Raw genomic sequence first — 15,503 nt, forward strand, 5'->3', positions numbered from 1 at the left:
GCAAATACATTAATACAAATACTTTAAATGTTATTTCTAAAGCATCTTCAGCTTATGAACACAGAGCGTCTGCACTTTGGCAATCCTCCAGAGAAAGATCTTCAATTGACTCTGAAGAAAAGAATTTAAAAGGGCATCAAAACATTAAGACTTCTCACAAAATACAAATATAACCCCATTTAATTAGGGGAACAGTTTAAGATACACACCTTGGAAGTGGAGAAGCACCGAGTTTTTAAAATGCCAGGGAAAGAAAGAGTAACATTATAAAACATTTAACTCAAAATCAGAACGGTTCTTTAATAATTGCAAATGAACTTTTTACAATATCGTTTTTCTAACTTTCTGGGCACACTTCCTGGTAAACACTTGAGCATCCTCTGTGAGTTACAAAGAGTAAGTTTTCTGTGTTACACAGCTAAAAAAACCTGGACATTCATAACAACCTGGCATCACATCTTCTTTTAAAAAACAGATCACACAATAATTTAGACAGCATTTATAGCATTATAAAATCAGACTCCCCCTCTTTAATCACTCACAAGAGCAGTCATTAAGAATACAACAGCTTTAGGAATACAAATAATGAGGATGTAAAACTATCTGTGCAAAACTGCATTATTTTTACTGTCTAAAATTTCAGGGAAGTAACACCGCCAAAAGCAGAGAGAGGATAACAAAGACAAACAGTCATGAAAGTAATGCTACCTTAGATTTTCAAACAGGAATTACATTATGAAGTAAATACTAGGTAAAGAAAAAAAAAATCTGATGGCACCTTGAACAACAATGACAAGTGTCCTGGAAATTGCAGTTGAACACGAATTGATACAGGTTCATGTCACAGTCTCTTTCAGGAGTAGCAATTCATTTGGGGGTATCAACTCTAGCATTTCTTCCCATGCAAAAATCTATCTTTCCAACATCTTTGCTTTGCGGGCTACTAATGCATTTAAGAATGAGCAGTCTTTTGAGGAGTGTGCTTTCTTCCATGCATCTGAAATCTTTAAAACAGCTGGATCATTGATTCTCTGGATTTCCCTACTCCAATCCATTTAACTGCAGGAGAGAAAAGCAAACTTTTATTGTAAGTAATACAAAGCAAGAGTGGATTGTATCTTAAGATAAACAAACTCATCTTAAGTACCACATTTTGAAGAAAACCACAGCATATACTATTCACATATTAAGAAAGGGTAACTTTGTCTGTTGTTCTCAAAGAATGCACTGATAACTTCAAAAAAGCAGGTATTCTTGAAACTGCCATAATCAATTTATCACTTTTACAGATTATAAGATAAAAGATAGTTAGAAACTATCAGAAAAGTAAAGACTTTCATCATCTCCTAATTTCCATCTCTGGATGGAACCACAGGATCATCTTTATTAGGGAGCATAGAGAAATATTGATATATTCAGGATATGTTCAGGATCTCTTACTCTCACATATAATTCATCACACTAATTAATAACCCACAGTCCCACTGACTATGACAGTAGCAAAACTAAACCCCGAATATCACCAATCTAAAAGACACCTGAGCAAGTTACAAAAAAAATACATCTTAATTGAACAAGAACTACAGTATAAGCCATGGAAGGAATGAATATAAAAACTTCTCAAATTAAGAGTTCAACAACTAAATAAAAAGTAGTAAAACCATAATCACCGGTGGCACCAGGTACATCACAATAAGCACAGTTACAAACTAGTTTTCAGTATTTTGCGTGTTCATTAATACAAAATACCAAACAGGTTTCATGCAGCAGGAATAACCCAGACAACAAGAAGAAAAATCTGTTCTACTTACCAGGAACACCCAACTCCATTTCTATAAAACGAACATAATTTTGTGCATTTACAGGCAGCTCATCGAACGTCCTCGCATTTGATATGTCCGTAACCCATCCTGGGAGTGTCTCATACTGAACCTCTACTTTGTTTAAGACTTCGTGGTTGGCTGAGAAACAAACAGAAACAAAAATTTTACGTCCATGGACACTGCATATTCTCTACCATGAAACACTAATTGTAAAGCTTTTATTCTTTCCTTACACAAAGAGGTTTGCTCATAAGATAATACAAGCACTGAAGTCACTGAAGTGTCAGGTTTTTTGTTAATATAAGCATGGGGGGGGGGGGCCGAAATCCAGTAGCTATCAGGACTCAGACTTTAGGAATTCCAGTGCTCAGTCACATGCAATATTTTGCTGAAACCATAATCTTTTCAGTTCAGAAATCAACTTTTCAGGGAAATAATTCCCCAAAACGTTCTTTTTTTTTTTTTCTGAACAAACACTGAGAACCAGCTCTCCCTTCAAGAGGGAATTGTGAAAGCAAAATTAAGAACCAGCCTGTAAGTATCAAGAAGCTAAAACATATTTTACAATGGCATAGGAGTATACTTTTTACTAAACACAGTCATAAGATGTAGTTAATACTTAACAGACTTCTGATGCCCAGACCGTTTGCCCCAAAACTCTACAATGAATTTGCCAACCAGTGTGGAGTCCCACTGTATGAACAGTAACTGTTCCCACTGCTTCTCAGAACAGAAGCAATATTTTGTCCTTCATTTCGTAACTTGCTACAATGTTGTCCTTTAACTATGAACCCTGTGATGATTTCTAGTACTGAAAAACGTGCTAGGCATACTGTAATGGAATTGAATCACTCCAGTAATTATCTGAACATTAAGTCTTGGAATCACACAGGGCAGCAAAACAAAGCGCTTAAGTCTGAAAATGATCAAAATATACTGATAAAAAATGGGAAAAACCAGGCATTCCTTCTTGCCTTCCTGAAAAAGGGGGCATGGCAATTAATGTTATGTAGGATCAAGTCACTCCTGCCAGGACAGCTGGTCAGCTTGGGAAAGTGTTTGAGGTGCAAGAGGCACAGTAGAGGTGCAAATGCAAAACCACATACTAATCCCCTCCAGCATGTGTGTAGCCAACAAACTCAAGCTTAGCACATTGAACAATTTGTCCTGAGGCAGGCAGCAGCTCAACAGCAGCAATGCTGTAAGGGCAGCTTTATTAACTAAGCATTTTGAGAAAGGCTGAAAGAAGACTGCTCTGCTGTCCTCAAAGTCTATAACAGCATAGAAATGCGCAAAGTTTTGGACCAAGGTGTTCCCAGGCTATGGCAAACGATCCTGAACCAATACTCGTGGCAATCAGAACAGACAGGCAGGCACATTAAGGATGTTGGGTTGTAGAGGCCAAGGATAAGCACTTTACTGTCAGCAGTAACAAGTGAGGTGCTGTCTGCTGTCCAGGTGATCTGTACAACAGAACAGATACACTCAAAGTGCAAAACCACAAACTGATCTCCCAGCAGTGCAGATGATTGCTAGCCTCCCTCTTTCTGAAGAGGGGAAATGAACGAACACCTAATCTTGGATGTCCACAGGGCTTTTTTTTTCTTTGAAGCCTCCTGATGAGGCTGAGGGAAACAGGCTGAGCTGAAAGCATTTGGTACTGAATGGTCTAAGACTACAATCTTCCATTAGCCTAGTTCAATTCCTTACTTCCCCATAAGAGAGAAGAAAAAGAAGGGTTACATTGTTTGATGCTTCAAATGATTCTTTAATTTTGTTCCAGCAGGTGTGATACAAGACGATGTGTGGTAAAGACAAGCCACGAACTGAGCTCAGTGTAGTACCAGATCTAATCACCATCTATATTTCTCTCAGCTTTTCACTGAAGGGATTTACCTTTTAGGGTTTCTAGAATATTCCTTAACAGCTTAACTATATAACAGACAGCAAATATAATGATATAATTTGGGAAGTGATGTGATGTTACTTCCAACTCAGAAAAAATAGCTCAGATTTGGGACCTTGGAACCATTGTAAGAGAAAGATCCTCCAGCAATTTCCAGAAACTGAACATCAACATAGTCATATATAGGTCAGACCAAAGGTGCATCTAGATTAGTGTTCCAGCTCTTTAATCTACAGCAAATGCCCAGGGAAAAAGTGCAGGGGAAAAAAAAACAAACAAGAAAGTAAAGCTTGTCCAAAATAATCTCCCAATTTCCTAAGCACCTGTGTTTTCAAACTCAGTCTCCTGAGCTAGAGGTTATGTCTCTCTGTGCTGAAATCAACTGATGTCTGAACTTGGACAGGAGGCATTAGAGAACTAGACCATAGCTTTCACATTCTTTTAAAACTGATTGGCTCAAAGCTAGCAGGAAGTTCTGTCTTCCATAAACTCCTGTCACTGGCCAGCAAAAGACTACAGCCTCAGTAACACTGCCTGAAGTCAGCAGTAACTTTACAAGACATTTTAGGCTCCTGCTTAAGAGGCAATTGTGAAATGCCCACAGAAAGCTAAGCTAAATAACCCTGAGTGAGACTCGTACGATTCTCTGATCCAGGTGGGAAAAGGAACAATATATGAAACATGGCATGCTTTTCCTGAGATGGTGGGTACTGTGTGTGCTTCTAATTTAGACACAGTCATTTCACAAGAAGGGTAAATCATGAACATCTCCAAGAGAGTGGGAGGGTAGGAAGGGGAGAGAGAAAGAAATAGTCTGCCAGTGAGGGATTCCCAGACTAGTTTTCTTTAAATTAAATTCAAATGTCAGTGGCAAGTTTGAGAAAAAAAAAATTATACAAGCACACAGCATGCAAAAATGCAGACATCAGAAACAGTCTAATGGTCTGCAAAACACAAAGTGGGAAGAAAGTTACCTTTTGTTTTTTTATGGCGGGGCAGGAGTACCCTGCAGCATGTGTGCTGAAAATGCTGCCAAATGTTGAGGAGTGTAGCAAAGAGAGGTGTGGAACACAGAGGCACTGTGAGAGACAGCATCTTTCAGCTTACCAGAAGTTCAGCTCAAACTCCTTCCTGACACTTTAAGGAAGACAATGTGTCAACAGCTTCTACTAAAGTTCTACCAGAATTCTTAATTGTTCATACAGTAAAGAAAAATACAGGCAGGTGAGCCACACTGTGCTGCTATGACCAAAGGTCAGCTACCTTTTACCTAGGCATATACAGGGAACAACGTCTGCCCCCTCAGGAGTTGTATCTAACAAGATTCTGGCCCTATCTGAGAAGTACAATGAATGAAGATGAATGAAAAAAAAAAAGCAGTTACTGAAGTCTTAGCACTGTACAACATGGCCACCTGCTTATGTCATCTTTAAGGATGGACTGCTAGAAAAGGTTCTCCTAGCTTGAGCACAAGGTCAGACAACAGGCTACAGGAAAAGCATTTACTGAGTAGTTCTCAATTCAAATGTGCAATCTCCATTATGTTCAAAGGCTGTTTCAAGTAAACACAAATATCCTTAATGTTTTGCTATGAGTATCAATCAGGTAATACCTGAGTCTTTAAAAGGGAAAAGCATTCCCTGGTTCAGTGCAAGATGAGTACTAATTTCCTGAATCAAAGTCATTCAGCATGCATTCAGACTGGAACTGGCACTTTTGTTTGAAGATCCTGTACAGCAAATCAGTTAGAGAACTCCCACAAGCACATGGAGAAACAAAAGATTTTTTTAAATTCCTTATGAATTACTCTTAACAGATATGTGCTATTTTCAAGGACTAGTGGCAGTCATCACTCCTTTATATGTAATTACATCTTTGTACTACATAAATCCTGTGTGTGTTGTATCCAATTACTAAGTTGATCTCCTCACCCACAAACAGTTCTCTGATGATGATGAGATCATTTGAAAAACTGTAACCTGTGACCAGCCTCTAACCCTGAGGTACCAATTAGAATGAAAATGGGCATCTATGTGCACATTATAAAAATCAAAAAGCCCAATCTTTAGTACTGTTTTATGTTCTTCCTTTTTTTCTGGAGTATCTCTATCGCAAACTGAACAAGATGCATTACCTATAAAGAACACTGGCTTGTGATACTTGAATATTTTAACATACAGGTAAACTTTTCAAGTAAAAATGACCACTGCCCTCATCAGGAACTACAGTTTCTATCATGCTAAGCTGATGTACATTGGCCATGCATTAGAAAATAGTCTTGCTTTCTTTCACCTAAACTAGTTGTTAGTTTCTTCTCCCATCCCTTGTCCCTCGTTTACACTGTGTAGCTGTAACAGGTTTTGGCTGCTCCATGAATCATTAAAGGGAAGTGAACTGTTAGAAAAGTAACAGAGGGAAAGAAAAACTCGGCTTTTCAACAGGACCAGTTCTCTCACGGGGTTCACTGCATGCTTAAACAAAGACCTGGCCTGCTAAAAATGGGCAGCGATACAGTAGTGGGAACAAGATAACAGAGTTTAGAGTATGAAACAAGCTTCCAATTTAGCTTAAAGGTGATGCAGGCTGTATAAAATAAAAAGGACAAATAGTAGCAACATGTATGTTTTACAAGCTTTATATAGCTCTTTGAATCTTTCTAGTAGGCAAAAACCAGTATTTGGTACAGGTGTCTTTAGGGTGCAGGTACAGGTGTGGTAAAAGATATGTCTGGTGCCTCTGGAAGACATTAATGGCTTGATGCTGAAGTAAAATATTGCTCTTGTAAGTTTTAAAAGTAGAAGTTAAATGCATTTAAAAGTACCAGATTACATTTCACCAAAATCTAAAATTTTTAAATAAGCAGTCTTACCAGGAAAATGAGGTATGATTTCACCATCTAGTTTGTATGCAACACCAACTTTGATTTCTGGAAATACATCCAAGATATCCAATTTGGTAAGTGCCAATCTATAAAGAAACATTACTCTGGTTAAACAAGTTCAACAACCCTTGAATCTTATCACATTGTAAAAAAAAAAAAAAAACCACAACAAAAAAACCCCCAAAACAACAAACCAACAAAGAATCAAACAAAATTGATTCCTGCAATTAATTTTATTTCTTCAGAAAAATATCTCATATGACACTAATCTGTTATCTGGTCAGACTTAAAAAAAAAAACCATCCCAAACCAAAAGCAACCAACCACTGAAACAAAACAACAAACCAAAAAAGGTTTAAAGACAGTTTTTGTTGCATCCTTAATCTATTACTACATGAGAATGTCAAAAAAATGAAAGAACATATATTCTCCAATTGAATTAATTTGTCTATGGCTTTAAGTGTTAAAATTTTAATTGGTGAGGGTGCTGCCAAGATACCTAACCATTTAAGGTATAGCCATTTAAGATGACCATTTCACTGCATGATGCCTGTTGCTGTCTGTTCCTGTCCTCTGTGAAGGCAGAAAAATAATCAAACCCTAGCTCTACAAATACCTGGCTGCATCTTATTTTAAATAAAACCCACAAAGAACAAGAAAAAAATAAATATTTAAATAAAATATGTATTTATACTATTTGATCTGCTAGAAACTTTATACCAGTTTGTTTCAGGCACCAATCTTTCATTTTAATTAACATCCCAAAGACATATCCAAATTTTTAATATTTACACATACTAATGAAAATACTGGTGGGTTCCCATCTTTCTTATTTTGAAGACAAAGAACAAAAGAAATCTCCATAAAGAAAGGAAAGAAAAATCTATTTGTATGAAAATGTCAAACGTAAAAATATTTAATGATAGGAAAAATGAGGAATGGCTAATTTATCAAAATATCAAAACAATCAACAGATCAATATTAACAGTACAAATGTTACTAACTAGTATATGTACAATTTACAGTAATCTACAGCATTTCACGATTTTCTGTCATGTTGCCAGCAAAGCTGTGCAAACAACTCACGCAGTAAATCCATTAATCATGTAGACATATCGGAGTGACACAAGGTCCAGCCAGCCACATCTTCTCTTCCTACCAGTGGTAACACCAAACTCTTTACCTCTCATTTGCAGCAATTCTCCAATTTCCTAACAAAGAGTAAGACACATGAGTGTGTGGGTTTCTTTTGATTTGCAAATACATGATGCAGGTGTTTACTTAACATTTTACAATATATTGTATATTACCTTAAAAGTCCTTCCCCCAGTTTTTCACAATGCTGTCCATTTGGATGAAGACAGCAATACAAAATGCTGTTTCTAATTCAAGAGAACAATTTTTAGGCAAACTTCTCAAAATTTGTTCCTGCTGTAGCCTTCTATTCCACAGAAATATCAAGAAAATTACACTCAGGTTTGATAGCCCAGTAAGCTCAGTCTAGAACCATGAGATTGAGACATCCAAACATACTGTCACCTACCTACTGGCATGTAATCGTTGTTAACACTGACTTAACAAAAGACAGACAAGACACACCACATTATTTCAGCCAGCTGCAGCTCACACCAGAGGCTGTAATACTCACGTTATTCTGTTCTGTAGGAAAGGCACCAATTCCAACTCTGGTTGTGTAGGCTTTCACAACCCCGTACACTTCTCCGATGTTCTGCGGTGGCATGCCCAGACCTGTGCACACACCTCCAACTGTGCAGTTTGATGAAGTCACAAAAGGATATGTGCCTATTAAAAACCAAAACATTGGGTTTAGAAAGTTATTAAAACACTGGGTTTAAACTGTTTTTTTAAAAAAGTCTAACCTGGTGAGAAATAGTATTTGCACTGCACTTACCTAGATTTTACAACATTGAAAACCAAAACACACAATAAATATAGTTTACAGTCAAGAACACATTCAATGAGCTCTTAGATTTGTATGTACATTGTCTGATCCACCTTTTTAGGAAAAGGTAGAAATCTTACCACTTACTTCAGCTGGTAAATATGGATTATATAACAATTCTGAATGATCATACATGTAAAAAAAACAGGAGTAAGACACCAGAGAAATGTGCCTTGCTTTCTTATATTAAATATACTCACTAATAAAACAGTGCAAAAATTTGAAGGGAGACTCTTAAAAAGCCAGTATTAAAAGCTTAGAGAATACAGGTCTACTATTTTTAATTTTTAGAGGGAAAATAAAATACAAGCTCTACAAACTGGTCAGCACCTTACAAGGATAAGAAATTGCAATGAAATGCAGAATTCTGGAAAGAACAACTTTACTTACATAATCAAATAAAAAAAGATCATCATTAAAAAAAGAAGACTCCTGGAATACAGTCTAGTGGTTCAAGTTTGTCTCTAGTTAAATATTCAGCTCTCATTTAAAATGCAGTCTAGACTGCAAAGAAAAGAGTTAAACATCTCAAAATCCTTAGGTTTATACCTTTTTGTTTTATTAAGTAGTGGAAAATGAAACCAAGCATGCCAGTCCTCAGCTGAATTGTGAACAATACTTCAGCCTCACTATAGCTGCAAATAATCAAGAAACTTCTACCTGTTGTGTCAGACATTTTTGTATGTCTTTTGATATGAATCAGAGATAGGTAACAGAGGAACAATCAAGACAAAAGGAACTGAAAGCAATATAGTTCTTTCAGCAACACATACATCTTTAAAAAGTCAAAAATCCTTCAGAGACTGCTCAGTGAGGTTTAGCTTCAGATTAGCTTCAGGTATCTCAAAATGCTCAAGAGAAAAACCTGGGCATAGAAGTGATATGTAACAGCACTTTGCAAGCATTAATTAGTTTTTAATCTGAGAACACAGTAATATAAAGCTTTTCTTTACTGACAGGTGAATATAGACAGTAGATGTCAAAAACAATGAACAATTCTTACTCACTTTCACCTCCCAGCCTAATAAATTTACATTGCTTTATCATCACCCTGTACTTAAAAACACAGAAGACCATACATCCCCACACCCCCACACAAATGCACACGTGAACTTCACTATAGGATCTGGGAAAATGGGATGGACTGCAAGCCTGGGATTTATTATCCTCACTGCCAACAGACACATATTTATAAATCTCACTTCAGTATTAAGACTCCTATGCAACAAGGCACAGACAACAGCCTCATTCAGAATGCTTAATAATCAAATTGGCAATGTCAAACCTTTCAACTAGGGCTTGTCTATTGTTAACACAAGTATCCAATCCACTAGTGGTATCTACCTAAGGAGAGCAGATACTCTGTGTGTTTGAGTGTCACAGCAGAGGCAGGGAAAAAATCTAACTAATCCAAACAACTCCATATGTATTATAGACATACATAGACATACCTGAGGTATGTCTATAATAGTATGTCAGACTGCTTGCACCTTCTAATTACATGAAATCCAAAATACTCACCATTTACAAAAAAAGACCCCCTTAGATAGACTCTTTTGCAAATATTTCCGTTTCGCATCAAAGATTTCCCTGTGACAAGCGTATCTGAAGACTTCTTTCTGCCTTCTTTTTTTGTCTTGTTAAAAAAGGATGCGTCTTCTAATACTCAGATTATCATGGGAAAGTTTGGTGCTTATACTTACAGTGACTAATCTAAGACATATCCTACTCTTAAAAGAAGAGGCTTTCAAACTGCGTATGTTTGAAAATGCCCAATATCAGAACTTGTATTGGCTAAAAGCTGAGTGTATGCCAATTTCATATTTGACAGCAGTCCTTACAGGCTGCAATTTCAGCCATTAGCATCTTCATAACAATAAAAATGATGTGGTTACAAGGCTAGTGAGACTGAAGAAAAATGTGACAAAATGCAGGAACCAATCATATAGGCTTCTTATGCTTACACAGAGGTATCACATTATCTGTTGTTACAACATAACCAAACATAATCCTCTAATTAAAAAGAAGCTGCTTTTACAAGCTAGAATCTTCTAATTAATTAGCAAACTTACAGTGTTTTAAGAAAAACTGCATAATTTTTAATATCGAATAGACTGGGATAATCTTTTCACTCTTGCCTCATTAGCAATCCAGATTACCAACACCTTTCCCGACATTGTGAAAGTGGAAAACTGTTATATAAAGACTTTAAAAAAAAAAACCAAGCTGATTTTTCCAAAGTCAAGAAGTATTTTGCATATATGCTTTGTCTCTCAAAGCTCTCTATTTTTATTCTCAAGTGATTTCCACAGATGTATAAAATCATGAGTTATTTCATGTAAAATTTAGAGACACTGAAGTACTAGCTACACTCTAAGAGGAGCCACTTGATCTTTATTGTCATTCAAATTATTACTCTTGGCAGAGTCTCCAGCTTTTTGAAATAATTTAATAAACACACCCACTCACCCACCCCTGTATTATTTGCTAGTCAGAGAGAGTGCTGTTCTTCCAAAATAAAAACCATTTCTGCCATGAGAACAGCTAATCACAGCAGAGTTTATATTTAATGTTCCTTTTTCACAACGTAAGCATATAGCAACATGTGTCTCAAAAAGACCATACCTACCAAAATCTATGTCCAGCAGTGCTGCATTTGCACCTTCAACTAAGATCTTCTTTGGTGGTCCATGTAAAGCCTCATACATGAAATAAACACCGTCCCTTACCATTGGTTTTACTTTTTCCATGTAGCCCTGAATAATACAAAAGACTATTGTATAGTATAATTTCATTATGATAAAGGCAGCCAGAGTAGAATTGCTATTGTTCCCTCATAACAACGCTCATATTCCTTTCAAAAAGGAAAAGCAAACAAAAAAATGTTAAATATGCCATAATGTGAACAAAGGGAGGAAGAATACGAGACTCAGATTTACACAATAGGTATGTATATTCTTCCTAGGTGGAAAGAAAAAAGGGGGAAGGGTGAGGAGGAAAGAAAAAGCTAAACTTCTGGAATGCCTTAGAAATATTCAAGCATATTGAGTATTATCACTATACTGTATTTGGTATTTCATTTCCAAGTGTTCAAAATGTCTCCCCCAAAACCACCATGTAGGGAGTTCCCCTTCTGGCCATCTGAAGCCAACAAATGCACACAATTGTGAATTGCAATTTGTAAGTAGAAGTAAAAAGTTATTTATTGGAATTAGGCGTCAAATGCCTGAATGCCACTGAGTAGCTGGATGCAAGAAGCCAATAATGTTCAGATTATCACTTGGCAAACAGCCTTTCTCTTCCATGAGAACACATGGAAGTTCTCATTTTAACAATTTACTCCACATGAAATATAACGCTTTGTTTTTCAGAACTGAATCAAGTGCATTAGCATAAGACAAGTAATTTTCCTCAAGCTACAAATACATATTGTGTTTCCACTTTAACCAGGAGTTTCAGATATTCTGTAATCCTGAATTGCATTAAGTAAACTATAAAGCATTATGAAGCAATCGACTGTAACTGCTTTCTAGATCTATATATTAATAAAAATACTACAACTCAACATGTACAACAGGCCTTATTTAAAGTAAAGCAAATAGAAGTGCTAAGAACTCCCATATATCCTATTCTAGAGCTGTACAAATTAAAGGTAGAGGAAGGATGATTTCTTTGGCCTTTCTTAAAGAATCATCATGTAATTGCACATGCTCCCCCTGTTCCACACACACCTCAATGGTTTTAAACAGTGTCACATTTGGTTGACATTTTAAGGGTTAAAAAGAATCTCATATAGGTAAGTTTCTATAAAAAGCATAAACAAAAAGGTGAAGGGTAAGACACCTGACAAGATTTTCAAATAACAACTTGGATGCTGTGCAAATAAAACCTAACACGAGTGAGAAAACTCTCAACTGTCCCAATAGCAAGGAAAACATCAAATCAGAATTCATAATTAACCACAAGATTAGACTGCTGGCAATCAGGCTTCATTAGCTCTGCTGCTATCAATTTACATTTTTCTATGTTGGTAGACAGTATTTTTTTTTTCTTAAGGCTTATTACTTAGAAAACCAATTTACTTCAGTTCTTAACTTTCTGAGACAAGGAATTAGTATTCTGCTTTACAATGAAGCATGTGTTTCCCAACTACAATCCTGTTTTTTCTCCTAGACTCTATGTTTGAGCAAGTAAAAGTAAGTCAAGAAGAAATCATCCTGTACAAGCCTTTTTCTTAAAATTCACAGTATCTCTCTTGAAACCAAATTTTGAAATGTTGCATAGAACAGGGCCAAGAGTGTCCTTAAGGATAGCAGCAGACTCTTCAAAACTGATACATACAGTTTCCTGTGATATATTCTAACTCCTCACACAAGCACATGCATCAGTCACCAAGGGATTTGCACATCAGTAACTGCACACAGTGATTATGTAACTGAAGAGACAGAAGCAGGCTTACCTTCAGCTTTTCCAATTCCCCTTCAATATCTATCTCTAAGGTAGGATATATTGCTTTGTACTGATTGGCTAACACTTTGAATCTGAAAGGCAAAAATGCTTCACTGATGTTTCTGTTTATTTGTTTTCCTCCTCAACTCCCCACCAACCCTTGATTTTTAATGGTTACATATCTGCAATTATTTGGTAGCTTAACCATTTCAAACAATAAATTATGATAACAATTACAATCTTATAATTTAATAGAATTACATATAATTTTTTATTTTAAAAGAACTTTTAATTAAGAAAAGTAACAGGAACCAGATGTAATTGCTTACACAGGGTACTATCCAGAAACTGAAAACTATGCTTACAACTGTGTACAGTAATTACCTCTCAGAAAAGTCATCGAAATCAGAAACAAGATCACACATTCTGAGTCCACTTCGAGCTGCCTTTGAAGAATATACTGGACCAATTCCTTTTTTGGTAGTTCCCAAACTTTGAAAAGATAACAACAAGGAGTTATTGATATAAAGGTATTCTTTCTTTAAAGCTATTCCATCCTTAGCATAAAATGAAATGCTGTTAATTGTGAGCATTTAACTCATTTTAAGCATTTAAAACAAAAGACACTTTTCGGATGCAACCTCGTGTCAGAATATCTCTACTTATACAAGCAAATATGTTAATCTTCTACATAGTTCTGGTTTTAAACCAATAATTTTTTGTACTTTAGTGAGCTCTTACATACTTATTTGTACACAATTCTGAACTTTAATACTTAAGGGACCAAATGTCAAGAAAACATCTTTCAGTATTATGAACTGAAACTAAATAAACACTTTCCTAAAATACTGTCCTGAAGACCTAAAGAAAGTCCTCCATAAAGCAACAGAACAAAGAGTATGGATTTTAAGTTTGTATATAAGAAATACCTCAGCTGGAGCCAGGAAAACAGAAAACACTACCAAACATCCAAAAGTGACAGAGACACTCAAAAAGCTCTCTGTATGTTAAGGGTTCAGGAATGGATTTTCCACTGTAGCTGATTCTGAAAACCTGAATTCTTTTTCTTACCCTTATCTGCCCACTTTGTCTGAAAAGCCTTTTCCAGCTTAAATCCGTGATGATATAATACAAAACTTGCTTGCACTGACTTTACCCTGAGAGAAGTACAGCTAGTTCAGAGAATGTCTTCTGCCACAGTCATGCTACATAGCTACCAAAATGGAGCCAAATTGCACTCATCACAGGCAGATTATCAAGTATGTTCCCCATCATGCTCAATACATTAAGTAGCTTTTTAAGGAGAAGTGAACAGGTCTGCAGTATTTTTAGAAGTGTGCTACATGTTGCTAAGCTTACTTGTTCATTTGTTTTAACTGGTTTGGTCTGGGGTTCCCCCCCCATAAGACACAGAAAGCCTTCTCTTCATCAGTTATAAATTCTGCATATGCAGTGTCCCATAGTGCTTCAAACTGCCTTGAAAGTACCATACCATAACTCAATTCAAGAGAGTCTCCAGGTAAAGTAGGAGGCACAGGTCATATCCGAACTTTATTTTAACGAATATCAATCACTTGATATGCAAGTGAAAAGAAACAGTTCATAGTAAGTACATAAATCCTTAGTAGTTCCTTAGTAGTTTGGATTACATTCAAAAATACCTTGGACAAAAGCTGGAATTCTTCCAGTTAGACTCAATACCAAGTAATCTCAGGGAGTGATGTCTACCTCCAGTCCAAAAAAAAGACATTCTAATGAACTTTGCATCACACTCTATCCTTCAACCAGACCAGAACATTGTGGCATAAACAACTGACTCTAGCCTCCATCCCAATTCACACTCTCCACAGAGAATCTTTTAAAAGAAGGGTTGGTTTCCATTTATTTTGTTTCATTAAGACATACCAATTAATAAAAAAGTTGTCAGAAGACTGTACTTACAGAAGCTAAAACAATTGTATAAGCAGAATATACTGTATTATATCAGCTTTTCTATAACGTTTCTGCAAGGGAAGCTACATGAGCCTTACTGGGGATGGTTTCTGAGTTACATTTGACCAGGTACAAGCACTCAGTTAAAAGAAAAAATAAACTTACCATTTAGAATTCTCGAAGTCTTAGACACAAGAATTTTAGCCCCAACTATGCTATGTAGCCAAATCTACAGTAAGACATGCTAGCAGACTATTTCAATTCCTTGCCCCCAACAAACAAGAGACAGTTGTTCGATAATCCATGATAGCTTGTTCTTAGTCTGTAGTACTACTCTCCCCACTACAGTCATTTAGCCTTAAAATTCAGGAGGAAATAGGGTAATTTTAACAAGCTTGAAAACTGTTGCAGAATATCAAGAGCTCCACTGAAAGAAGAAATACAGCATTTGTAAGAGTGACTTTAGGCTTTTTTGCTTTGAACATAACTTTCTTCCTGCGATTTTTTAAAGCAAATTAATTGGGCTTTCCCTTACAATCTTTAACACTA

General features: G+C 36.2%; 1 protein-coding gene across 1 annotated transcript in view; it reads right to left on the reverse strand.

The window, feature by feature from the left end:
- Nucleotides 1–274: 274 nt before the first annotated feature.
- Nucleotides 275–15,503, reverse strand: part of ADSS2 (adenylosuccinate synthase 2) — a 36,083-nt gene continuing 20,854 nt past the window's right edge. The window contains exons 6-13 of the mRNA XM_042023015.1: nucleotides 13,407–13,514; nucleotides 13,033–13,114; nucleotides 11,203–11,329; nucleotides 8,259–8,413; nucleotides 7,697–7,821; nucleotides 6,599–6,696; nucleotides 1,812–1,961; nucleotides 275–1,059 (exon numbers count right to left, since the gene is read on the reverse strand). Coding sequence (XP_041878949.1) covers nucleotides 1,007–1,059; nucleotides 1,812–1,961; nucleotides 6,599–6,696; nucleotides 7,697–7,821; nucleotides 8,259–8,413; nucleotides 11,203–11,329; nucleotides 13,033–13,114; nucleotides 13,407–13,514 — 898 coding nt within the window. The 3' untranslated portion in view covers nucleotides 275–1,006. The remainder of the gene's footprint in view (nucleotides 1,060–1,811; nucleotides 1,962–6,598; nucleotides 6,697–7,696; nucleotides 7,822–8,258; nucleotides 8,414–11,202; nucleotides 11,330–13,032; nucleotides 13,115–13,406; nucleotides 13,515–15,503) is intronic.

Source organism: Corvus kubaryi, unplaced genomic scaffold (assembly GCF_017639235.1).
Source record: "Corvus kubaryi isolate FWS band 111438036 unplaced genomic scaffold, C.kubaryi_AGA036_p1.0 37232, whole genome shotgun sequence".
Classification (NCBI taxonomy): domain Eukaryota; kingdom Metazoa; phylum Chordata; class Aves; order Passeriformes; family Corvidae; genus Corvus; species Corvus kubaryi.